Source organism: Eptatretus burgeri, chromosome 3, assembly GCF_056783735.1.
Source record: "Eptatretus burgeri isolate ZD-2024b chromosome 3, Ebu_testis_v1, whole genome shotgun sequence".
NCBI classification, from domain to species: domain Eukaryota; kingdom Metazoa; phylum Chordata; class Myxini; order Myxiniformes; family Myxinidae; genus Eptatretus; species Eptatretus burgeri.
This window is the reverse complement of record NC_140963.1, coordinates 86,993,151-87,020,271: the sequence shown is the minus strand read 5'-3', so window position 1 is coordinate 87,020,271 and position 27,121 is coordinate 86,993,151. Positions and strand designations below refer to the sequence as shown.

The window sequence follows — 27,121 nt, the reverse complement described above, 5'->3', positions numbered from 1 at the left end:
TTCATCAGCAGGGACAGGCAAGCTTGTTAGAATTGAAAGCACAATAAATGCTGCAAAGTTCAGGAGAATCCTCGATGAAAACCTGCTTAAGTCAGCCAAAAATCAAACTGGGCATCGTCCGTCGTGCAAAGCCCTTCCTTGGCACACCTGAGCTAACCTCATACAAAGCTTTCATCCGCAGCCTGATGGAGTACTGCTCTCCCCTCTGGGCTGATGCTCCTGCCTCACACCCTAGCTCTGCTTCACGCTGTAGAAACCGTCTTTTTGGGTCAATGGTATCTCCCGTGATGAAGCTGAGTATTATTTGGGTCTCTCACTATCTCGCCGCCAGCAGGTCGGTGGTCTGTTTTCTACCGTCTCCTCTCTGACATTACCCCCCCTCCCCCTTGCTCTGTCTGTGCTCTGTCCCCCCCTCCCCTATATTTCTGCAGGGTGCTCAAGGTCCATCAGCAACCCCCTTCTGGTAAAACTGCCAAAATCAAGAATCACTGCTCACCTTCACCTTCTTCATTCCTTTGTTTTTTCCCCCACCTCTAGAACAAACTCCTGCACTCTCTTCAATCCCACTCTTCCCTCCATGTCTTCAAAACAGCTGTTCACCACCATCTCATATCTTCCTCCATCCAAAACCATGATCTTTTTTTTTACCCCCACTTAATCCAACCCAAACCCACCTCCTTCAAATTCCCTGCTTTCCATCCTGAAAGTCCCTGTGGTGTCCATCTTGTTTACCCCATGCACCCCACCCCATCCCTCTCCCTTCCACAGATCTAATGTCTCTGTTCCCCACTGTTTTGTGCTTCTCTCTCCCACCTGTCTTGCCTCCTGCTTCCTTGTTATATGTTCTGTTTGTTAGCTCTTATCCGAGCCTTGACAATGTTTTCAAAAAAAAAATGGGTTGGAGATTCACGTTTCAGTAGGTCTGAAGCACAAAGCCAAAGCCACACTGGAATGGCTGAATAAGAAGAAAATATATGTCTTGAGTGGCCCAGTCAAAGTTCTGACTTGAACCCGATTGAACATTTATGGGAAGACTTGAAGATTGCAGTTCATCGACGATCCCCATCAAACTTGGCAGAACTAGAGCAATTTTCACGTGAAGAATTGGTAAAGATTTCACCATCTCGCTGTGCAAAGTTAGTAGAGACCTACCCAAAAAGACTCAAAAGGTGCTTCCACCATAAACTGACCTCAGGGGCTGAATACTTTTTCAACCAGTGAATTTTGATTTGCTAACTGTATAATGTTGGCCCTAGACAGGATGAATGTGTGCCAGGTGCACCCCCTGTTAATCACGACCTTTATGAGAAGTGCTGGTGTGGTGCATGGATTTATGGCTCCATCATAGTTAAGAAGTGATATTTTTATGAAATCCCATATGGAATGGCATGCTGTGGGGTAATCTACTTTGCACTGATGATGGCCAGTACATCAGAAATGCATCCATGGAATTGATTCTCTTCTTGGAGTTAGATTGTTCGAATGATGTAGATCGAGGGGGTTGTTAAAGCCTTCAAAAGCCTTCAGGCTAGCTAAATACTTCACTGTGTCGCAGCCAATGCTGCTTTCAGCAGTGCATGGTTGTCTTTCACAGGAATTCATGGGAGACAGACCACCATTTTATCTTTCAAGTATTTATTTTCAAGTTTAAATGGTGCATTTGATCCGTTTATGTTGGAAAAACACTCGAATATGGTCATACATATGAAATGGCAGGATAATTGGATGGAAGTGTGGAAACAACTATTCATTCTTTCTTGAAATTCAAGGTCAGTGCAAGGTCGGTGCCAAAGGACCTCACACTTGCTCAAAAGGTAACTCGTGTTTCCATTGCATTCAAGCTCTTGGAACAATACGAGAGGGAGGAAGATGATTTATTTCAAGATTGTGACGGGATGAAACCTGGGCCATCATTTCACATCGGATTCAAAGTGATTCAGCATGGAATTGTGACATTATTGGTCACTACCACCAAAAATTAATAATTTGAGGTTCTTCAACCAACCATAAAGTTTATGGCAAGAATATTTTGGGGCCTCAACAATTTTGTACATATTCAATTTTTTTATAATGTGGGAAGACCATCATTATACAGTCCTATAGGTACATGTTACAGATTGAAGTGAGATGAGCACTGTGCGGTTGACAACCAGGTTTCCCGTTTACTTCACTGCACGATTATATTCAACCTCACATGGCAAATGTAAGCTCTACTCTTTCTCTAGCAAAGTTGGTTTGGGAAGTTCTAACTCACCTCCCATGCAGCTTCGACTCATCACATTGTGATACCTTGTTAGTAAATGCCTTATTTCTCCTGTAGATTCCTCCAGATGGAATGAGCATGCCGGGTGAGGAGGATTTCACTATCGCACGTCTATATGTGACTAAGTTCAAGTCTGAGGTGAAACTTTTGGCACGGCGTTGCCGGTTGGCAGAGGAGGAGCATACAATTTTGCAGCGACAGTTACAGGAAACTTCTGCTCAGCTTGCTACATGCCAGATGTTGGTTTCACAGGTATTATTGTTCTTTGTATCTGTTGCTCGTGTTCTCGTGAAAGCAAAAAATGCAACACAGGCTTTCCTTGACAATTACTCAGCGTCACCAACACACCATCGGCATCCCACCTCATACTGGATTCTTGTTTTGTGATCATCAATTAGGGTGTTCGATAAATAAATACAAGCAACTTTGGTGCAGGGAAGAGGCCGTTTGGCCCATTCTTCCTGTGCTGCATGACTATCCAATCAATCCGTTTAATGATTTCTCAGGGAGGGAGCAAAGTGAAGAAGGTGCACGCATGCACACACTTTTTGTTAATGAAGATGGATAAACAAACACTGACAGCACATTCACCTTGTGACAAGACAACTTTCGACATTACAATCATTCCACCTGGACCGTATATAGGTGTGGCCAAAAATATTGGCACCCTTGCAGTTTTTTCAAATAACTCACAATTTTCTCAAAAAATAAGTTGAAATTGACAAAAGTATTTGGTCTCCACAATTTTTTATTTCACTGTTAATATTACAGAACCTTTGTTTTTGATTCAGAACTTAAGATATCCTTTTAAATTCGAAAATAAAAAGAAATGGCATTGACAAAATTATTCACACCCTCGACTTGATATTTTGTGGCACAGCCTTTGGACAAAATAACTGCAGTCAAGCACTTCCTCTAGCCATGAATGAGCTTCCTATACCTCTCTCCTGGCAGTTTGGCCCACTCTTCTTGTGCAAACTGCTCCAGTTCTCCCAGATTTGAAGGGTGCCTTCTCCAAACTTCTGTTTTCAGATCTCCCCACAAGTGTTCAATGGGATTTAAATCTGGACTCATCCCTGGCCACTTCAGAACAGTTCAGTTTTGGCTTGTACCATTCCTGGGTACTTTTTCAAGTGTGTTTGGGGTCGTTGTCCTGCTGCAAAACCCATGACCTTCGACGGAGACCCAGCTTTCTGACACTGAGTTGAACATTGTGATCCAAAATACCTTGGTAATCTCCTGATTTAATGATGTCATGCACACATTCAAGGCACCCAGTGCCAGAGGCAGCACAGCAACCCCAAAACACTACTGAACCTCCTCCATGTTTGACTGTAGGGAAGGTGTTCTTTACTTTGAACTCTTCATTTTGTTTTCTGCAAACAGAAAGATGATGTGCTTTACCAAAAAGCTCTAATTTGGTCTCATCCGTCCACAGGACATTCCCCCGAAGAATTTTGGCTTGTCCAGGTGTGTTTTGACAAACTTCAGTCGGGCTTTTTTTATGTCTCTCTCTCTCTCAGCAGTGGGGTCCTCCTGGGTCTCCTACCATAGAACACCCTTTCATCGAGTTGGTGACGGATGGTGCAGGTTGAAACCCTTGTACCTTGTGTTTGAAGGTCAACTTGAATCTGTTTGGCAGTTGATCGAGGTGCTTTCTCCACCATTCGAACAATCCTTCGCTGCAATCTTCAATTACGTTTTCTCTTGCGACCACATCCAGGGAGGTTGACTACAGTGCTATGGACCTTAAACTTCCTGATAACATTGTGTACGGTTGACACAGGAACATCATGGTCTCTGGAGATGGATTTGTAGCCTTGAGATTGTCCATGCTTTGCTACAATCTTGTCTGACATCCTCAGACAATTCTCTGGTTTTGGGGGTTTGTTGTTTTTTTTACTATTTTCTTTTCTCCATGCTCATTACGGTGCACACAGTGACACAAAACAGCAGAATGACTTCTTTTCTCTATTCAAACTGGTTGAATGGGTGAATTTTATATTGCAGGCACCTGCAACTCACCACAGGTGAGTTGAATTCCAATGTAAAGGAGAATCACCTGCTTGAAATCTGATCATTTCTAACAGCTTATAAATGGTGCCAATAATATTGTTTGGCCATTTTAGGATTCCTGTGTGGAATAAGCTAAGATTTAGTGAAAAAGAAAAATTCAGCTTTTTTGTTTTGTTCCACTGCAAACCAAAGAAATACATATGAGGATACCAAAAGATTTTTTTTATTTCAACAATTTTCTGGAAGCAATGGTGCATTATTTGAAAATAGTGCAAGGGTGTCAATATTTTTGGCCATGACGGTATAATCACTACTTACTTGTCCTGCCAATATCTGTATACCCCTTTACCAAACCTAGGTACCTATCAAATTCCAGTTTGAATATATCTGTTGCCACTACCTTTCCAGGGAGAACATTTCCGACATTAACAACTTTGAATGCAAAATCTCTCCTCTTCTTTACTCTAAGACTGTGTGCGACTCTTCGTCCTGTCTCTGTTTCTGTCTTCTGCTGAAAATAACCCTCCTGCATTTATTGTAACTTTATGCACCATTATATTGAACATCTGTATCATATCCCCTCATAATCGCCTCTTTTCTAATGTATAAAGTCCTGTCTCCTTCAACCACTCATAGCTTCATCTAATAAGGCCTGAAATAGATTATGTTGCCTGAACCCTCTCAATGGCAGCTATGGCCTTCCTTTGATGTGGTGACCAAAACTGCACACAATTTTCTCGATGATGCCTCACTAAATTCTTGCAGGGTGTTAACACTACCTCTTTTCATTTATAATATAACCCCTACAAATTCAACTTGAACCCCAATTCGCTTTACCTATAGCTGTCTGACACTGCGCTGTTTGCTTACCTCCCGTATCTATAACCTCTCAACACCCAGATCCTTTTTCTATGTCACATTCTCAAAAACTGTCCCTTGCATTATGTACCGTAGTCCCAATTTTCATTTTTATTTCACCCATCGCCAGCACATTAGCTCTTTTTTTTCTTCTTCTTCTTTTTTTTTGCAAAAGCGAGGCTCATGAAACAGCAAGGTAGAACAGATAGTGAGACGAACTTCAAGTGAATGAATGAATGGAAAAGAGGAAAGGGAGTTGGGTGAGAGTAGGCACTGAAACTAACAAGTAAGATCATTGTATTAGGAATGATTAATGGGCATTGTAAAGATCACTAGCAGGGTACCCATCTCTGATGGGTTCATGGATTCCTCACTTCAAATGAGTGATCTTTTTGAGTGTGTACTGGTAAAACCGGGAATTCAACGTGATGTGATGATGTGGACCATGACATGTGGTACATGTTCACCTTGTAGACATTGGCGGTCCATTCAGAAGAACTATCGTTTGTGATTAAAATTGGCAAATCCACTGCGATTTCATGTCAGATCGTTTTGTAAATGGTATCATGCACAGCTTCAACATTTTGTCGTCAATGTGACACCGGCCATGTAATTGTTTGTGAAGGTTAAGATGCCCTGATTACCTCCACAAAATTGTGTGAGAATGCTCTAACTCAGTATTAAAATATTTTAAATAAAAAAAACTGCACCCATGTCCGAAGGAAGCGATTCAGTTTGTTATTACCTCCACCACCAAAGCTGGAAGGAGGTTGTGTTTTCACCCCTGTCTGTCTGTCTGTTTTGTTACTTGCAACATCGAAGACTTTTTAAGTATATTGATCAGTCAATTTTGTTATTCTCTGTCTGTCAATCGCCAAAGGTCGCAATTCTAAACCGATCGTCATGAAACTGTACCAAGTTGTAAAGGTTGACCTCAAAATCGATAGGCTTCTTAGTTGAGACTAAGGTCAAAGGTCATCTTGAGGTCGAATTTCTAAAATCGTCATTTTTCATCCGATTGACTTGAAAGTTGAACAGGATTAGCATATTTCATCACTGAATTGGGAAACCAACTATTTGAGGTCAAAGGTCAAACTTATAAAATCAATTTTCAACTGAAAAATCGTCAGTTAACATCCTGTTAACTTGAAAATTAAACGGAAATTGTGAGGTCCATTACTGAATTGGGAAAGCTATTTTTGAGGTCAAACTTCAAAAAATCATCAATTTCAATCTGAAAAATAATCAGTTTTCATCTGATTGACCTGAGCTTTGATCAAGATTGTAAATTTTAATCTTAATGAAATGGACAATTTCTATCCATGGCAACCTTTTGGAGAGGGGAGTGGATTTTGCAAATATCGTGCTTTGCACGATCTTTTTCTTGTTTGTTTGCTTGTGTACAGGATATCACAAAAAGTCGTGGACAGATTCGGATGAAAAATTTGTGGGCAGGTTGGGTGTGTGAGGAGGAGGAAATGTTTAGATTTTGGTGAAGATCTAGATCCGGATCCAGCTACTTGAATTTTTAAAGTTATTCTTCACCATTGAGAGATGGGGATAAACCGATATATAGCACGATATCTCAAAAAGTTGTGGATGGATTCGGATGAAACTTAGTGGACAGGTTAGGTGTGTGACAAGGAAGAATTGATTTGATTTTTGTGAAGATCTGGATTCGGGTAGGATAATTATTTAATATTTAAAAGTGATTCTTCACTATTGAGAGATGGGGCTAAAAATGATATATGGCCTGATATTTCAAGAACTTATTGGACCTGATATGTTATTTTGGATCAGGCATTGTGTGGCAGAGGTATACGCTCTACTGAGTGCCCTTCTAATGAGTCAGAATTGCCATTAATGAGAGATGGCGGTGCACTGCTCGCTTGAAGCCCTGGAGTGAAGACTGAGACAACAGCCTATGAAAAGTGGTTTCGTAGACTGGGGAAGTGACGAATAAGAGTTGGTGTGTCGTCGGTCTGTATTTTGGAAGTTTAACCAAGAAGGATTACTGGAACAGCGCATGCATTCTGGAGTTGCTGGGGAGAGTGGGAGGACTATTAAATTTCCTTGCAGTAAACTGCATCTGCCAATCTTTTGCCAAATCTATGAAAGTACTGTATCTCAACTTTCCTGAATCTAATCACCCTCCCACTCCCCCTCCCTCTTTCCTGTCGACCTTATTTCCAAGCCTTGTGTCATCTGCAAATTTGGAAAACTGATTCTTAACCTCACTATCCAAATCGTTGATGTAAATGATAAATAACAATAGTCCCAATACTGATCCTTGAGGTGTCTCACTACTACATCCTCCCAGCCACACATCCTCCCACTTACAACCACTTTTTGTATCTAATCATTGAGCCAGTTTCCAATCCAATTGGCTGTTCGACCAGCTCCTCTGCAAGCCCTCACCTCAGTGAACAGCCTTCTATATTGTACCTTATAAAATTCCTTCTGAAAGTCTCATACATCCAGTACACTTACTTCATCCATCCAATCAAGAAACTGCTCCAGAGAACTCCATTAAATTTGTAAGTCATGACCTCCCTTTCATAAATCCATGCTGACCACCTTCAATTAGTTTGAATTTATATTAATGGTTCTCCATCTGATCTTCAATTCACATATCCAATATCTTCCTTACAAGTGAAGGTTAACAAGTCTGTTGTTCCCCAATTATTCTCTGGATCCTTTATTACCTGATGGTGTTACATTTGCTGCTCTCCAATATTCTGGTACCTGCCCTCACTCCAATGAACTGGTTTGTTTAATATTTGCTGTATCCTTCTCATATTTTCTTTTGACTTGCTTATTATTTTTCTCATTTAGCCTCTGTCTACTCCTATACTGATATAAATGTTGATGGAGTTTTCATGATAATATTCTTGCAAATCTGTCCTGCATATAATTTATTTTCCATCGACTAAAGCATCTCTGTGCAGAATTTACTTGTGGCAGTTACACTGAACTTTCCAATTGATTCTTTTTTCAGTTTTAGTATATTATATTTTGTTGATTTCAGTCCAAATTCAGCTTTGCATTCATCAAAAAAAAATGTCATTTTTGACTCTCACAAAGTTATGCGAGGGTGTGGAAGGTTGTGCTGCCGCTTCGATATTCACCGAACTTGGAGCTTATTAAATTTGTTATGGCTGGGTTGATTGTCATTGCTTTTCGATGATAAATGAAAAGTGTATTCCTGCTTGTGCTCCAGCATGAATCAAAGGTGTGCACCTTAACTGAGTACCTACACACGGCCGAGCAGAGGCGCCGTCAGCTGGAGGAAGCTGCAGACCATGCAAACGAGGAGCTTTCACGACTCCGTGCTCAGGGTATGTCATTCTGCATGCATTAGTGGAGTGGAAGAGCAGTAACTTGTTGCAATACTTTTTCCATAAACTGTGTGATAAGAAGCAGGATAACTGTGCCTTTATTGATTAGCAAATACAACCTGTCGGCTCGCTAAGGAGAATATTCAAGGGGGATGGAGAGGGAGGAGGGTTCAGTTTTCAGCTTTCAACACGTTATTTTAGTTTGTAAAATGTACATAAATTCAGACGTGATGTTGAATATGAAATGTAAGTGGACATTTACATTTCATACAAAACTTTAAAGTGTATATGCACATAACTTCTTTGAAGTGTACATGTAGCCAACATAAGAAATATCTCTTGGGAATTTTCCCGGCGGCCTCCTGACTAATTAATTATGGACGCAGGCATTTCACGACCAAGCCGATTTTAATGTTTATTTACTTCGCATAATATGTGAATTTTACATGTCCATCAGTTTGTTTATAAGCCTTAAAGTCAGGTGAAAACCAAAAGGTTTTTTTTTGTTATTTTTTTTTCAATGAAAGACCGCTATTTTCTTTCCTCTGTTTTATGAGAAAGTACCTTCATTGGGTGGTCTATATTAGACCGCTGCCATGATCGCTGCGAACACACATGCATTACCTCATTTGAGTTGTAATAAAAATGTACCTTTGTTTCCTGAAAATGGTACCTTTATTTAATGATAGAAAATGCCTTGTTCAGTCTTTAAATGTACAACAGAGGCAGCTATGAACCCTCAGAGGCCAAAGCTATGCGAAGCGAAAAATATTGCCGTGATTTCTGGGTGGTTGGAGGGAAAAGCGTGGCCTGGCTAATGGGGCGGTGCTTGTGATGCTGTGGGAGAGAGTGGTAAGGTGTGTCCTGTAGAATGGGTGGTGCTTATGACCCACAGACACAAACTCGGCTTTATATATAAAATATTTTTTTTTTGTTCTCTTTATGCTAAAATACCACTGACAAATTATTATGATGTGCTGTTTGCAGGTTGTGTTCATGAGATGACTTTCAGAGATAAGGAACAAGAACACCTGAGTATGATTGAAAATGCCAATGCAATGAAGGTATCAAAGGATCTTTTATTATGTTTTTGCTCAGGCAGTTAAAAATATATAATATAAACATCCATTGCTCATTGAGAAACTTGTACACATTTAATGTAGAACAAGGACATTAAAGGTTTAACATTAATTGCAAGGATACATTGGACAGTCAACATGGGATTGGCATCTGGAATCACCAAATTATTAGGCTATTGGCATAGGCTATTGGAAAATGTCATAGATTGTTTGGTGACTGCCAAAAAGCTCATATCACTTTTGTAATCACAAAACCTGTACTTGTAATTTTTTTTTGGTCTTGTAAGGGGGTCATTAATGAGTTGTAGATGTTGAGTCCACCCGTGCCTCGAGGAGTTGGCCATTGCCATCTGCTTCATGATGACCCCACTGGTTGACGTGGATATGTAAAAATAAAAATAGGATCACTGGGCCTTGGCCTAATGTTATCACCCAAATTTGGTAGCATTCTGAGTGTTGGGTCTGGGGAAGAAGATTTTGGAAGGAATTTGTGCGACCACCATTTTGACACACTTCTGGTCATGTGAACAGCATAGCCTCCACAATTTAACATCAGGACCCGGTCCCCATGTTGCAACCCAAATTTAGTAGCATTCTGACTGGTTGGTCTGGGGAAGAAGATTTTTGAAGAAACTTACTAAGTCGGCCATTTTGACCGACTTAGTCATGTGACTGGAACAAGCTTTGCAATCCCTGTTACCAGTAAGGAGAGGAACATTGCTGCCAAATTCCAGTCAGATCGGCCCAGCGGTTTGGCCGGAGAAGTTGAAATAGGGGACGGACAGACGGTGCACGATGACTATACCTTATTTGGAATTTAAATTCCACATGAGCTAATGTGTAAAAATAAAGTTAAATTTTCGGAAGAATGAAGTCACACATGCACATGAATATGCTTCGGAAAACTAACTCAAACAATGCAGACAGTTTTTAGCGTGTTGCTATGAAGTATCCTCACTCCCAAAATCTCTAACTTGTTATCTACGCAGGACAAAATGCAGGCACTACCTAGAAGGGGGCTCAGATCAATATTGATTTTCAATTCCAGCCATAATTAAAATATCTTTGACACTGCTGTGGTTGTTTCAAGTTGTTTGGAATTGTTTTTGTACTTATTCAATGCTTGCGCACCAATACGAGTTCTCTCATTTTTCTTTGGTACCACAAAGATTGCCTTGGAGAAAGAAATGGAGAGTCACCATGAGGCCCACCAGAAACAACTTACTCGGCTTCGAGATGAAATCGATGAAAAATGTGTTCTCATTGAGCAGCTTAAAGAGTCAGTATTGTTTTTGTTGATTTTTTTTTTTTTGGACTAATACAATATGGTGGAAAAACATGGAAGCTCCCAAAATTCATTTTCTCCTGTGTCTTCGAAGTAAAAGAAAATTATTGCCTCTATGAGCTAAAAACCCTTTAAAGAATAGCATGAACCTTAAAGACATGTGGCAACATCTCAGAGGACCAAGAGAAGTGACCACGACCAGAAAACCGGAAATAGAGGTTTCCTGGTTGTGATCGCTTCTCTTGGTCTGCCAAGAGATCTGCTTCCAAAATGCGAAGTAATCATTCTGGATTTGTCTGTGCTGCCATAGATTTTATGATCTCCGTTTGTGTCGATTATTCTTCATATTGAGTGTTTTTATTTTTATTTTAGTTTTTTTTCATGCTTATTCTATTTATTTTGATCCTGCATCTCAAGCTCGGATCATTTTGGACTGACCCGTTATTATTATTATTATTTTTTCTTTTCCCAGATGTTTCCCATACTCACTCACCATATCTCCATCATCTTTGTCCCATTATTCACCACCTTCGCTTTATTAATCCCTTATACCCTCTGTTTAATACAAAAATGGTGTGAAACTTTCTTTATGTTTCTTCTCCTCATCCTCATGCTCTGTCCCCCTCTCCCCTCTCTTTCCTCTCTCTCCTCAAATTAAACCTTTTTAAACAGAAATTTTAACATGTTCAACCTTCCCACATACATGCTTCCAAACACCTTTTTCCAAATCTGCTTTACATTCTCTGCATCTGTGGATAGCTTGTAAACTTGTGCCTCATCCACCAAAGTGTTCATATAGCACTGTTGTTCTTTGTGCCTTTAAAATTGACATCCAAATCCTGATGTCTGTCTTAATCTCTCCTTTTTTTTATTTCCTTAAAAAAAAGGCACGTTGAAGGCTCCAAGCCACTGACTATCATCCTCATCGAGGCGAGGCCTTAAATGAAACGAACAAAAAAAAAAGAATTGAAAAGGGGCAGGTTATGAAGGGAAAGAAATGATCATATTGGCCCATGCTTGAGTTGCCAATCTCCACACAATAATCATGTGACATAGTGGCTTGCCAAGAATTTTATGGTCTAGCTAATGGTGGAGGTAATACAAGCAGCCAGTTCTTGGGAGCAGAAACTGAAGTAATATCCATAGAAAATGGAAAAAAAGTCGACATTACAGCATAATTCAAGCAAGTTGATTTTGAGGTCAGATTGGGTAGGTGGATAAATCGGATTGCTTTGGACTCGACTCTGTAAAGTAAATATGTCGAGCTATAACCTCCCCAGATGTGAGCTCTAGTAGTGTTCCATTCAAGGGATGAATAAATCCTTTTATATAATCGGAGCAACTGTTCAGATGAGAAGAATCTTCAACATCTGAACAGTACTCCCAGTTTCTTAGAGGCAGACTTAGTTATTTGTACAATGTGAGGTTTCCAAGATAGATTTGATATTATCGTAAAACCAAGTATGCTTAATGTATTAAGTGGTAAATTGTGGAGCCTTCAAAGGAGATGGGAAAAATTGAAAATAGTTTTAAAAAGAGAAATTGGAAGAAATTTAGTTTTAGAAGTATTAAACTTAACTCAATTACATTTGCCCCACTGGGAAATCCTGTCCAAATTTGAATTCATAGAGGTAGCCGTGATAAAACGAGATGCAGATCGAGCAAGAGAATATGGAGCTGATGTGAAAAACGTCGAGGAATGTAATGTTGAGTCGTCAGCATACTAATGCATTTGTGTTGATTATTCGTCGAAGAAAGAAGATCATTGATAACAAGGAAGAGTGTATGAGACAGGACAGTACACTGAGGGACACCACTGTTGGTGAGGAAGGAGGGAGAGGTTGAACCATCAACAATTACGGAGATAAAAACAGCCAGAGAAAAAACAGATACCACTGAGAGAGCAGAGTTAAGGAGGAAAGCTGAAAGAGGGGAGCTTGGATATCAGACCCTGATCAACAAAGGATTCCCCAAAGTCTCTCAGAGAAGACCAGACATACTTGATATATGAAAGGACATCATCAGTGGACTCACCTTGTGAAAGCCATACTGATGGTCAGAAAGAAGACTGTGATTCAATATGCTTGAGGAAATGAGAATAGAGAAGATGTTCAAAGACTTTGGAAACAGTGGAAAGTCAGAGCAATAGAATGGTAGTTAGATGAGTTTGAACAATCACCCTTATTTGGAATAGGCTGTACTAAAGCATGTATCCAGGAAAGAGGAAAAGTTTTGGTTTTTAAACAATGTAATGGAATGTAGTCTGAGAGGGGGTGGGATGCTGGGGAAAGAAAGGAAAAATAATAATAAAAGTAAAAGAAAGGGAATAAAGCAAGAATTAGCATGAATAAAGAGAAATGTGAAAAAGTAGAAAACTGTGAAACACCGAAGGGAGATTTGAAAAAGAAGCAATAAATGTCAAATATGTCGGGAAGAATCTGGCTAAATAGATTTCAGCACTTTTCCCAAGTCTCAAATGCAGCAACAGGTATAAGCTACCAGAAGTCCCTCTGTGGGTAAGCATGATCCACACAGCATCAGGATATGGTACAAACAATCAAATGAAAGAGCAAATACTGCGTTGGAGTCATCAGAAGGAAACCAAAGAAGCAGAAAGCAAAGATGAAGTCATCAGGAGGACCCGGGTTCAGGTTTGAGCTCCTACTCCTCTACCTTCAAACCCATCCAGGTGCAGCCGAGATGTTATTCATTCAACCATTTGGGCCTCACCGTCAGCCATGGTCTTGTTTGGACAGACCATGTTTCCAAGATGACTTCCAAAGTCCACTGCCGACTCGGCATCCTCTGTCGTGTAGTGTCTTTCCTTGGTCAATCTGAATTTTTTACAACCTACAAGGCCTTCCTTCGCAGCCTGGTGGAATGCTGCTCTTCCCTTTTGGCTTGCACCCCTGCCTCACACCTTTCCTTCCTTATGCCATGGAAGGCAAGGCCCTCACAATCATTGGGACATTCCGTGGCGAAGCTGAGTGTCGAGGCCTCTTGCTTTTGCATGGTGGCCTCCCGACAAATCTACCGCCTCCTTTTCGGTCTTGTGCTTTATGTCCTCTTGTCTTTGTCCCTCACAAGTTTCTGCAGGGCTCATATGGTCTGCCAGTAACCCTCTTCTTCTTAAACTCCCAAAATCACTGTTCTGCTCACCTCCTCTCATTTGTTCCTCTTTTCTCTTGCCTGTTAAACCAACTTACCCAATCTGTTCAGTCCCATTTTTCCCTCCAGAGCTTCAAGACGGTCATCACTACTTCATGTCATCCCCCATCCATACTCATGATCTCTTCTATCCAAAATGACCCCATTCCCAAGCACTCCTTTTTTCCAGGTTTCCCCTTCACCTCTTTTCGTTTGTTAGATATCAGTTGGTTTGTTCCTTTTTTGTTTCATCCCAGCTTTCCCCTTCCACTTTTTGCTGTGTTTTATTTAGCTTATGTGCAGCTTGTTCACCCACACGGTTCCTTCTCCCCCTCACTTTGATCTCACTCTTACTTCTACTCTGCTGTTGATGTTTCCCCCTTTACATTTTGTTCCCTTCCATTTTGCTCTAGTTTTTCCATGAGCCTCGATCATGTAGTATTGTTGCGGGGCCGGACGTCGGCCGCGAGCACGACCGCGAGATGGAGCTGCAGAGTCGGCTCGACCGATCACCCGGAATTCAGATCGTACTTCTTCGGAAAACTCCGGAAAGTACGGGTCCCTTTTTGGACCGTGAAGGGTCAATATTTCCACCACGTGGTACAGGGTTATTCACCAATTTTCAAAATATCTAGAGACCACGTGGCGATCTACCGAGTCTTCACACCCTCGACAGCACCCGTACGGAACGAGCTGCTTAGCGAGCTCGTTCCGTGTGCGGCCCAAGCGGTTTGATCGCCGAGTTCCGTCGGTCCGATTGTCCCGTTACAACGGCCACGGTAGTGGCCTGCTAATTCCCCAGCACGCGACACGCTCAGTCAATGAAAGAATGGACCCGACCGAGCTGAAACATTGAACAAATGGGGGTTTATTTATAATGCAATAGGTGGGGAATGAGGGAAGCACATAAGGGCAGAGCTAAACCGAATATTAAGAATTGCAATTTTATACAGCACAAGCACTTAAACAATTTACTACTTAAAGATGGGGCCCCAGACACACACGCGCACACACAGATACCCCAAAATGACCAGACCAAATGGTCTTTATTGAGACCTATCTTGAACCTGTCGTCCTCGTGCGGTCTTCAAGCTGGTCGGTCTGGCGAGAGGCGAGCCGAACCCGGACACCGGCGGGCGACCCTTGCTGTTCCTGCGGCGACTGGCATCGCTCGAACTCTCCATCGTGGTGAGGAGGATAAGGACGGCGTCGACCACGACCGGCCAGACAGGCTCCTTGAGCCGAGCGCTTCAGCAAGACGAGATGTCCAGGTCGGGGAAATGGTCTTTCGTCCGGAGCTCTTGAGCTCTTCCGCTCCTCCGCTCTTCCTCTCCTCTGCTCTTGCTCCTCGACCAGCTTCTGCCTCCCCTTTTATTCACCTCCGCCAGCTCGACCCCTCTCTCACTCTGCCCGCGGAGAATCCCAGAGCAGAGGGCTGTCCTTGTTCTCTGCAGCACCGTTGTAACGGTCGTTTCTGTTGTCGTTGCTGATGTTTTCCAATCAAAATCCTAACGATAAAAATAAATCACAGTGCATGAACATTTATTTACCCATAAGATAAGGGAAAGGAAGCTATCTATATAACACATACTTCCCAATATAACTAATCTATAGGACCTGAATGTTGTGTGCGATAGGTTTCCAAATTCGTAACTATTACACCAACAACAAAATAAAAAATGTATGATTGTTTGCATAACACACCCTTTTCTTTTCCAGCTCAAATCGGAAGGTTCTGCTTGAACAGGAAAGGCTACGTTGTGACTACGAGCAACTGCAGGCCATGGAACGGGAGAAATCGCAACGTCTGCATGAAATGATGTAATGTCACACACACACACACACACACACACACACACACACACACACACACACACACACACACACACACACACACACACACCTCCTGAAGTCACTAATTGTACTGACTCTTAGCTCATCCTACCAATTTCATTCATTCCACCTGAGGTAACAGTACCTGGCACTTCCTGCAGCATCATCCTTGGTAAAGCCGCTGTTACACCTTGATGTTTTAGCCAGCGTATGCCGACGTATAAAAAATTTGCCGAATACGCTGGCACACGTCGAATACGTTATGGGTAAGTTTTGTATACGTTAAGAGTACGCTAGCATACGTCGTAGTACATCGACAAATTTTAAGCATGCTGAAAAATTTTCGACGTATGCCAGCGTATGACGCACACGTTCCGCATACGCTGGCCATAAGTTGTAGGCACGTTATGCGATCGTTGACACATGTCGACACATGTTACTTGTAAGTTACTCATCAGTCGAAACGTGTCAAGGTCATATTTAGCGTACCCGAAACCTATTTCTAACCTATGAGTAACGTGTTGTAGGCACGTTACGCGATCGTTGACACACGTTACGTGTAAGTTACTCATAAGTCGAAACGCGTCAAGATAATGTTTAGCGTACCCGAAACTTATTTCTAACCTATGAGTAACGTGCTTTGAACCTATGTGTAACGTATCTCCAACGCATATTGACGTATGTAGATGTATTTTGACGTCTTCCGGACGACCACAGAACTTACTGAACGTGTTACTAACTTACAGCTACCGTATAATGGGGTATTGGCAGCGTTTTGGGGAATTGGTATATAAAAATGGGGTTCACACAGGAGGAACCCATCAGTGTTCCAGACTCCATGGTTTTTTTATTTTTATTTTTTTTTCTTCGGCATGACTGTGATGTTGACACTTCGATTTCTAGTGCTTTTATGATTTAAATCGTTGAGCGGCAGCCTATTAATTATATTATATTATAATCGCACTAGAAATCGAAGTGTCAACATCACCGTCATGCCGAAGAAAAGAAAAAAAAAATATGGAGTCTGGAACACTGACGCTAAACATTACCTTGACGTGTTTCGACTTATGAGTAACTTACAAGTAACGTGTGTCAACGATCGCGTAACGTGCATACAACACGTTACTCATAGGTTAGAAATAAGTTTCGGGTACGCTAAACATTACCTTGACGCGTTTCGACTTATGAGTAACTTACAAGTAACGTGTGTCAACGATCGCATAACGTGCCTACAACTTATGGCCAGCGTATGCGGAACGTGTGAGTCATATGCTGGCATACGTCGAAAAATTTTGAGCATGTTAAAATTTGTCGACGAGCTCGGCGTGCTACGACGTGTGCCAGTGTACTACAACGTATGCCAGCGTACTACGACGTATGTCAGTGTGCTCTTAACGTATACAAAACTTACCCATAACGTATTTCGACGTGTGCCAGTGTTTTAGACAAATTTTTCATACGTCGGCATACGCTGGCTAAATCGTCAAGGTGTGACAGCGGCTTAAAGCACATGGCAGGAAGTTGTACAACTGGAAAACAAATGTGAACAAGTTAATGCCGATTGCTTCTGAGGTAGCTTGCAGGATGTTTGCACGCACATCTTTGGATAGCCTACTTGGAGAGGACATCGGAGCAGTTGCAAAATTGTGCATAAACTCTGTGTCCGAATCAAATTTGAAATGGTTGATACTCATGGTGTGTATTACGATTGGTGATTGGCACGTACGAGTATGATTTGTTCATTTCGTTGAACCACTCAGGAATGTTTTATGCACTATATTGGCCCTCAATTTACCCTTGGGTATAACTGTAACAAATGCATTTATCCACTTGTGTGACTTTGCCAATTCAAAATGATTTGAATCCTTTGCTTCATTTCAAGAATGAATATACTTTTTTGGTGTGGTCCCCTATTCAGTGTTGCTGTCTGGACATTCTCAATGCATTTTCTAGCATTAAAGATGTATGGTGTACATTCTGGTACATGAAAATCCCAACCCTTGTCAAACTGGCAGGACAGCCAGTACAATTAAACATGAGTTGCATTGATTGATTTGTCAGCTAAATACTACACTTTTCTTAAACCGTAGAATTTGGGGTTTGAGTGAACCACTGAGGTCGAAGGGGTGACGTTTATTTATTTATTTATTTTAATCAAGATTGATCAAGTAAGTACAGGATAAAGTCCTCATTGAAATACAGCATAGTCTCAGTACATCAAATTTGTTACAACATTTTAGTGACCATTTCCATCATAGCAACCAGTTATCATTTCAGTGCAATGAACAGTAAAAGCATAAGAAAGGTCGATCAAAGCAGTGAAGGGAAATTTTTGATGGCCTCGCAATATGGAAATTCAAAGTATTATTGGAATTTCTGACTTGGTATGAAGTATTATTTCAGGTGCTGTGATGTGCCAACATTTTGTCATGTGGGTAGCATTGCTTGGTGAAATTCCTGGTGAATGAAAATGTAAAATCAGCTGCAATTTAGAGGTTATCTTTGCAGTATGCGAATGATGCAACAGATATAAACGTATTCGATAATCGTTAATTTATAATCAACATGCAAATGCAGAACCAACCGTGACTGCCACAAACATTTCCGATATTGACCCGATTTTCAGCATTCACAGTATCATGAGTGAGAATGCAGCAGCGTTATCATCCCTTTGACATGTCTGTTGACATTGCATAGGTGGGGAGGGAGTTCAAAAATAATAATCATTTTGACGGAAAAATAAAACGAGGGCGTTGAGATGGGTATGACCTTGCACCCTACCCACAAGCCAGTTATATGTCACCTTGTCGCCAGATACAGTCCATCAAAGGGCCACAGAAAATCGATTTATTTGTACCGATCAGGAAGCATCTTGAATCGCATTGAATTTCAAAATTATGAGTTTGTGAAAGTGGATGTCTTGAAATGGCTGCATCCCTATCCTAAAGACCATTTTGCTTCTGACAATAGCAATTGAGGCAGCTGTCAGTTGCTGTTACACTGCCCAGATAAAGGTATGTGTCAGAAGAACGTGTTTGCTTGCTTGGAACAAGATCACCCATAGGGTGGGTACTCTACTAGTAACTACAACACAGTAAAATGAACTAAATAGGATAAGTGGTCACTGGTGCTGAAGATGCAGCGATCAGGACGATGTACATCTGTGCCTCGTTCATGAAGCTCCATCTCTCATGTCCTGCTTCCCCTGCATAACAGGTTACTCCTCATCAAATCTATATCATTAGTGTTAGGAATTGTAAGAACTGGTGAAAAGACTTCTTGGCTGTCTGATTACTTGAAGTTAAAAACAAAAATAAATAAACAAGTAACTTTGTTGAACATCCACATCTGTTTGCTGTGAAAAGCTTAATCCATTGTGAGTTATAGCGTTGACACCTCGGTCTATGCGCTAGCACTTTGAGTAAAACCCTGCTTTACCACTCGAGGCAAAAGGATGAGTGAACTCAGTTCTCACGGCGTTGAAAAATGAACCTACATTTTAAATTATGCAGGTGAGCTGAGCAATTGGTGCGTCATGAGCAGCAAGAGTAAGCGGTTAGTCAGCATGAGATTTAAATTGATGAATATTTGGGGAATATGAAACTTTTTCAAATCGATGCAAAATGTTTTACTTTTAACTTTAGTTTTTGATTCATTTTGAGTAATGTTTTGAAGTTTTTTTTTTTATTTTTTTTTTAGACTGTACTAAAACTTCCCCTTTATGATGTGAATGATGAAAGTTGTGCTGGTTGTTTATCAGGCTCCTACAGGACAGGCGAGATCAAGCCCAGCAGGATCTGAAAGGTCTGGAGGAGACTGTGGTGAGTTATATTGATGGATTTTCTTTCTAAAGTTGATCAGCATATGCTGCTTTGAGATTGGTGGTGGAATAGAATGGAGTGGAGTGCATTGAAAGGGAATTAGGAAGAGTGAGGAAAAGGGGGATAGGAAGGATTGGTGCTGTACTGATCCATTTTCTGCTCTCACCTTGTTAATAATCTATTCCCAACCTCGATGCATCTGATGCACCTCTCTCTCTCTCTCTCGCTCTCGCTCTCGCTCTCGCTCTCGCTCTCGCTCTCGCTCTCTCTGTCTCTCTGTCCAAAATGAGAAAAGGAAGAGAAGAGACAGCCCCTTTTACCCCCCAACACCCTCATGGTCTGTTCCCTTGCCTATGGAAAAGTGAGCTCTTACAAATGATACAAGGACATGTAATATTTGGAAGAAAAAAAAAGTTTTTTTTGCCAAATAATAAATGGGTAAGTGTCAAATTTCACACTGACAGATGAATTGTTCTCTGTTTGCTTATTCAAGGTCACCAACTCTCGCGATTATTATTGAGCGAGTGTCAACCAATCATCATAATATGATATTCCATGTAACTTTAAACCAAAGCAGAGTCATAATGATAGTCAAGGAACATGAACTTTATTGCTTTGTTTCATTATGCAATATTGATATTTGGTTACCCAAACACTGATTAGTTAGTTGTGTTCCTCTGATAGACGTCACATTCAATTGGCAGTTCCATAGGACACTAGATGTTCTGCACATGTGAATTTCTGCATTGCTGAAAATAAACATCATTGGCAAAGGCATTGAGGTGATTTATACAAGTGGTTATTTCACACAGATCTTGATCATATCAGCATGCCTAAACATCATAACAAAACTGGCTGGCAGAATAGCTTCAGCCCTTGAGGTGGAGGTATGCAAACTCACCTCTGAACTGTCTAGCCAGGGTTTGTATCATGACCCAGCTATTTGGAAAGATGCCATGGGATATTTAGCATCCACGAATAAATGCTAACAGATGGGACACCCAGCTTCACCGCCAGCTTAATCTTCCCTCCAATGGTCAGCTCATTGATGCAACGCCCTGCCTATTAAGCACGAGAAAGAGTGTTGCATAGTTAAGCCCGGAATCTAACCTATCCTCGACAGCTCAAAGGTGAACACACAACATCTGAGCTATCCTGTTAAGCCAGTCTTTGATGTTTAAAAGCCTTGTTCCTTTTTTGAATTTGCTCATGACGTCACTGTAGTGCAGATCGGGACCTTTCCTAAACATATTACAATGGACACTAGCCAGTTAGAAACTGGTGGATTAAGTTATACTTTTTTGTCATCCCCAGATATTAGTTTGTCTGCATGATGTCTTTGTCAAAGCACATAATTGGTTCAGGTCTGCAATAACTTCATAAGAAAGTTTTGTTTATATATTTGTTATGATGTTATTCTTATATTAATTGCCAAATGCTGTGTATTGATTGTGCCAAGTCTATGTGGTTTGGATCAATGGTTAAAATGAGTGTGAAATCATGATTTTTCTTTTCTTTTATTATTTTCCTTCTCTCAAGGCAAAGGAGCTGCAAACGCTGCACAACCTACGAAAGCTGTTCGTGCAGGATGTTGCTGTAAGGGTGAAGAAGGTATGCACCCTTTCGATTTATGCCTTGAAATATCAAACACTAATCCCTTTAAGCACTGCCAAAATATTCCACGAAAGGGCACACAAATACGGATGGTTCCTATGGCATTCTGCTCACTAGGGCCGAGTAAATTTAATAAATAAATTATGCCAATGAAACCTACTGGATCAGCCTACTTCATTTGGCCCCAATTCATGAGCACTATGATGTCATTGCTCACTGAGCCATTTCGCAACAGTGGCTGTGTTGACAGGCCACCAAAGAAAGATCGCAAGCAGCCATTGCTTGGAACTAGAACGTGTACAGGTGAGCTTCCTTATGTTTCCCATGATGATTCTTGAGAGTTTGAATCTCAAGAATTATGTGGGTGCTGTGTCCAGTAACATTCCGCAAGCATGGCATCTACAGTCACAGCCTCTCCTAATTTGCAGAACATTTTGCAACTCCATAAATGAATAGAATATGCCATTGCTAATTGTGGCAAATTGTACACCAAGTGCGACTGCACACATTAGCTGACAACCCAACAAGATTGTTGGCAACAGCTTTTCATGATTATCAAAAACTGTTGCTGACAACGTGCTGCGGTTGACGATTGCCGCTAACTAGTTTTTCATGTGCGGTGGCAACAATCGTAAAAGTTGAATATGTTCAATTTTCATGACAAGCTCTTGGCAACAATCGTGCATCATCGTGTAGAGTGCGGCAGTCTCTGACAATCGCCGATGCGGCACAATGTATTGACCAATGTGATTCCCAGGGATAAGAAATTTTTTAAGGTTTTCACTTCGATCCAATATGGCTGCCAAACCATGTGACCCATGGCATCATTTTAATCAAACTTTATTCCTCATGGCTCGCAGCTGTGTAAGTGCCCATGTAGAAATCGCTGCTCACAGTTTAATGTGGTAGTTCATTTTGATTGACAAGCCACGAGAAATATAGTTCGATTAAAAATTACGTCATATGATGGCATCATTGGAACAGGTGGCGTGGTTTGCCATCGTCGTATGATGGCATCGTCTTTGGGATGGGCGGTGTGGGATGACATCGTCATTGGAATGGGCGGCATAGTCCCCAACAAGACTGCTCACATTTATAAGTGGCAGTTCTTGGGATTGACTCGCCATGAGAAATATAGTTTGATAATCATATAATGGGATGGTATCATCATTGGAACGGGTGGTGTGAGATAGCATTGTCATAGGATGACATGGTTATTGGAACGGACGTCATTCAGTAACTACTCATGGTTATAAGCAGCAGTTTGAGTTACTGTTCAATATTCAATCGTATTGGTTGGTAGAGGTGAGGGGGGGGTGGAGTGGGTGCTGTGAGTGCTGTTATAAACTTTTATATCTGTTTCGTTCTGGGGCCAGAAGAGAAATTTATACTAATTTTTTGTATTTAGTGCTAAAAGGAGAAGCACGCATGCATGTGTGTTTATCCACTGCAACCACAGGCTTGTATTAACAGGATATAGTTGGAACTTGACACCTTTCATTCATCCCTGGTGTTGGCCTAATGGTTAGGGTGGCGGGCTTTGGATCCTAGGGTCCTGAGTTCAAATCCCGCTCAGCTGTTGAATTAATACCAGGTGGGGTTAACTCAGCCTGTCATCCTTCTGAGGTCAGCAAAATGAGTGCCAGCATGCTGGTATACTCATCCAGAATTGTGCCCAATAGCCAAGGAGATTGCTTAGGCAGCACCAACACTCTGCACAGAGTATGGTCCCAATCTCCTCTTCCTCCTCCTCCTCCTCCTCCTCCTCCTCCTCATTCATGGATATTTCTCGTATTTCCTATGTTTTTGTGAGTCCAATTTGCATCCAGGAATAAAACAATTATGGTTAACTATTTTGAAATTGCCACCTTTCGTTTAAATGCTTAAAATTATTTTAAAAGACTTTTTTAAACTTACAGATTTTGCATGAGAAAAGGCAGGTTAAAAATTAAAAAGGGGGTGGGGGAGGAGGGAGGTTGGCTGGAAAAATCAGAGGGAAGGGGCGCTAAGTGCATTCCAGTTCGGGGTGTAAAGCGATACACCTGGGTCACAACACAGTATCATGTTACATAGTCAACACAAGACCATTATGGTTGCCGGATTCGGACCAGTGTCCCGATCCCAATCCAGACGAACCAATGACTACCGGGTGTACTAGAGATCAAATCCTCCACTCATACGATCACCAATTTAGCAACGGATTGTTGAAAGAGACTTTACGCGATCCACCGAGAAAGCCGAAGACTTTTACTTGGTTTTTGGCATACGGAAAGCTCGAAGGAGAATCTGTCGCTCCAGCTGGATCACCTTCTCACAGGATAGACCTGAGCGGTGGCCCAGATGAACTGGCTGTTATTTCATGAAACCTTCTGTGAGGTAATGGTGCCAATTTCCCCACTGTCACTCGTTTTCATCATGCCAAGGTTATATATCCCAATGTCGAACCGAGGCACACACAGACGTGATTAAATATGTTATTTAATGGGGCAGGGAAGATGGGTCGAGATAGAGCACATATTTACAGACAATATCAGGCAATTGTAATAATTCCCCCATGCCCACGAAACCATGTCAGCTTAAGTATGTAACTTAACCACTCACACCACAGGTCTGGCAATTAATACAGAGATTGCAGACAAGACGAAAAGATAGAACCTTCTCTCGCACGATGCTTGCACGGCTACGGTTTCTCAGATCTTGGTAGGCCCCGCCTGGCCTTATCTCTTGGCATTCTCCGGAACACCAGCAGTGCAGTGAGGGCAGCTGTCCGTGGCATGACTTTTCAAATGCAAACGAATGTCGGGGAGAGACCTGGATCCAGAGCCACTTCCACAGGAGGGCGCACAGAGAAAGAGCTTGCGCACACAGGCACAGACAGATGCGCACACAGAGACGCACATGGAGATGCGCACATACAGAGACTGAGACCCGTGCATATCCATTGAGAACAACGCGTTTGTGCTTTTATCAGTTTTAGCCGACTTCAGGTTTTGGTTTTTTTTTCGGGTTTTGCCTTGCACACTCATTTGCTCATCACGCAGCCTTCACAACACCTCTCGTTGCGTTAGCAGTTGCTGGCTGCTTCCACTTATTGCTCGCAGCTTCTGGTTTCCGCTCACAGCTTCTGGTGGTTTCCTGCAGGTGGGAATTGCTGCCCCAGGGACATCAGTTCAAGAATTCACTCATCGATCAAGGAGAGATTCAAGCACATTTTGACAGATTACGAAGGGATCAATTTAAAGGATTAGTGTGGGAAGAATGGTTGGATATTAGACACATTTCAGAATGGAAGGGTGACATTTAACTGGCACGACATACTCTGACACGTGATAAGCCTTGTACACAAATGCAGCATCTTTATGCTGAACATTTAATCATGAAATAACTATGCTATGTTACTCTTTTACCCTTGTCGCATTCCCACGGCAATACTTATCATGCTACGACACAATACTTGTACTTGGATAGATGATATCCATGTGAAAGGCCGGACCGTCGGTGGAGGGATGGCAGGATAGGTCAGTTGTTCATGTGCTCACCTCTAAGCTGTCTAGATTTGCTCTCCTATAGAGTTAAATCAACATTAACTGCCATCTTTCTGCAAGGCTTGCATGGTATATATCCAAAGAGTGTACAGCCCTTCAGATGGTGACGTATAGTGGTTTGTCCCTTCTATGTTTAGGTTGTGTGATGTTGCAGGTGACACAATTGCTCTCTCAGAGATTAGGCCATTCTATGTTACAACCTTTGCTTAAACTGCCTGCTCAGAGATTAAACAGGATATGAAAGTTGATCTAACAAATTCCACATCCTTTCATAGTTAAGTTACCATACTGAAAAGATTGAGTTGAGTCTATAAAGGATAAGCAAATTAAGAATTTAAGGGGTTGCACATAGAGCATAGGTATCACAGACCAAACGACTGCATGCTTGTCCAATTTTCCTTTTATTTCAGTGCATCTTTTTTGTGTGTGTTTTGACTTATAGAGTTCAGAGCTGGACTTGGCTGAACCTAGAAATGGTGTTGGACAGAAGCAGAAGATATCATTTCTGGAGAACAACCTCGAGCAACTTGCCAAAGTACACAAACAGGTATGCAGAACAACAATGGTGCGAGAGGAGGAGTTTTTATCGATTTTGAATCGACACCAACACCACGAAATAACTGATTTTTATATCGATGTAACAGTGGGGTCGGGTCCATGTTTCATTATTTTCACCTGTTGAAAAATCGTGCTTTGAATAAGGTAATTTGAAATTTGAGAGCTGTTCACGCTAAAATAATTGAAAAGTCCATGGCAGACCCACCCCCCCCCCCCCACTCCCCGTGTCGATTTTGCGTATATCATTTAGTCGAAGAATCTCTGTATGAAAACCTTTATAGAATAAACCGTTGGGCAGAATAACTTGAAAACTGGATGTTATCGCTAAATAATAAATCGAACTCCCAGAAGTTATTCAACTTGTCTGGGAGGAAAAAAGAACACCTCATTCCCTTCTCGCTTTCTTGAGGAGCAGGTGTTTCTTCTATATTGTAATAGATCACCACAGCAGATTTCAGTCGATCAACGACGACTGTGACACGAAAATCGAAATATCACGCTCCGTAGCAAGTGGGGCCCTCGGCCCATCAGGGTGGGTTACATACACGGCAGGCAAAAGGCAATGGGAGAGTTTATTTTGGTTAACTGTGCACTTTTTGTGTATTATTATATAGATTTGGCTTCACCTGTCTATTGTTGCAACTATTACTGTGTTGTTACCAAGTACTTCTCCCTCCTCCTGCACTCGTCCCTATGCTCACACTTCCATCTTATTATTTCCTCTTCTCTTGACTTCACAAAATTTCTCAAATCAGTTTCATCAAAGCGCTTTCATTTCTCTCTCTCACCAATTTGAGTACTGTGGTGAATGTGACCCTTCTTGCTGGAACCTGCCTATTATCTGGAGATGGAATGTGCTGTATGTGAAAGCATTCTCCAGTGGACTGGAGACTAGGGTTTTGTGGGAAGCTATGGAGTGTTGATGACAATTTCTTTCATGTGAAATATTTCAAGACAGATTTATTTTTAACAAGATCTGTGCTCATTGCTCAAGGTAGAACACTAGGTTGCAGAGGGGAAAAAGGCAACATTCTGTCAGTGAAGCATTGTGTCCACAGTTGTATGAAACTATCAAGGGAATGAGTGAACAGGAAAAGAGAAGAGAAAGCTGAGAGGAGGTGAGGAAACAATAACCTGAAAGTCAAAGAAAATAATGACCAAGAGAAAGTGCAAGGTTTATGTATGACTCACAAGGATGTGGCCAAGCTGAGGCTGACAAACACAAACTTACAATCGATACTGAACAGTACCAAGTATTGACAGTACACACGGGAACAGAATCGCCATACAATAAACAACACAGGTAACAAACGATGACAGTTGGACGAGACAGACCTGGTGCAGTAAACTTAAGCAGATCGACAACCTGAGAAAACCACCTGCAAAACCACCAATAGCTGAAACACAGGGGCGCAAAACTAGAAGCTGGTCACATTTTATAAACTGTCATTAGGTGGGGTCTGCCAAAGTTGAATCCGTGAATGTCAGGGTTCTCATATACATACATACACCTGTGTAAAACGGTGTGCATTTGTCTGTCCCCCTTCATAAGGACGACTTGAGTAGGGTTTTCAAGGCCAATCTTTGAACATGACTGCATATTCACTGTGGTCTATTTTTCAGGAAAGAGTAATTACATCTATTCTTTTGGGAATGTATACGGTGACTTGCAACTGAGCTTCAAGGGTGGTGTACAGAAGCATTTAAAAAATAACAAAAAAATACAAAACACAGGGACATATGATGTGCATGATGCAGAATAAA

At 41.5% G+C, this 27,121-nt stretch overlaps 1 protein-coding gene across 1 annotated transcript in view; it reads left to right on the top strand.

Annotated features, from left to right (window-relative positions):
- The window catches only part of LOC147030386 (kinesin heavy chain-like), a 144,974-nt gene that overhangs the window by 102,775 nt on the left and 15,078 nt on the right, over positions 1-27,121 (top strand). The window contains exons 16-23 of the mRNA XM_085874362.1: positions 2,321-2,515; positions 8,358-8,475; positions 9,463-9,539; positions 10,724-10,833; positions 15,706-15,807; positions 19,580-19,640; positions 21,180-21,251; positions 25,242-25,346. Coding sequence (XP_085730488.1) covers positions 2,321-2,515; positions 8,358-8,475; positions 9,463-9,539; positions 10,724-10,833; positions 15,706-15,807; positions 19,580-19,640; positions 21,180-21,251; positions 25,242-25,346 — 840 coding nt within the window. The remainder of the gene's footprint in view (positions 1-2,320; positions 2,516-8,357; positions 8,476-9,462; positions 9,540-10,723; positions 10,834-15,705; positions 15,808-19,579; positions 19,641-21,179; positions 21,252-25,241; positions 25,347-27,121) is intronic.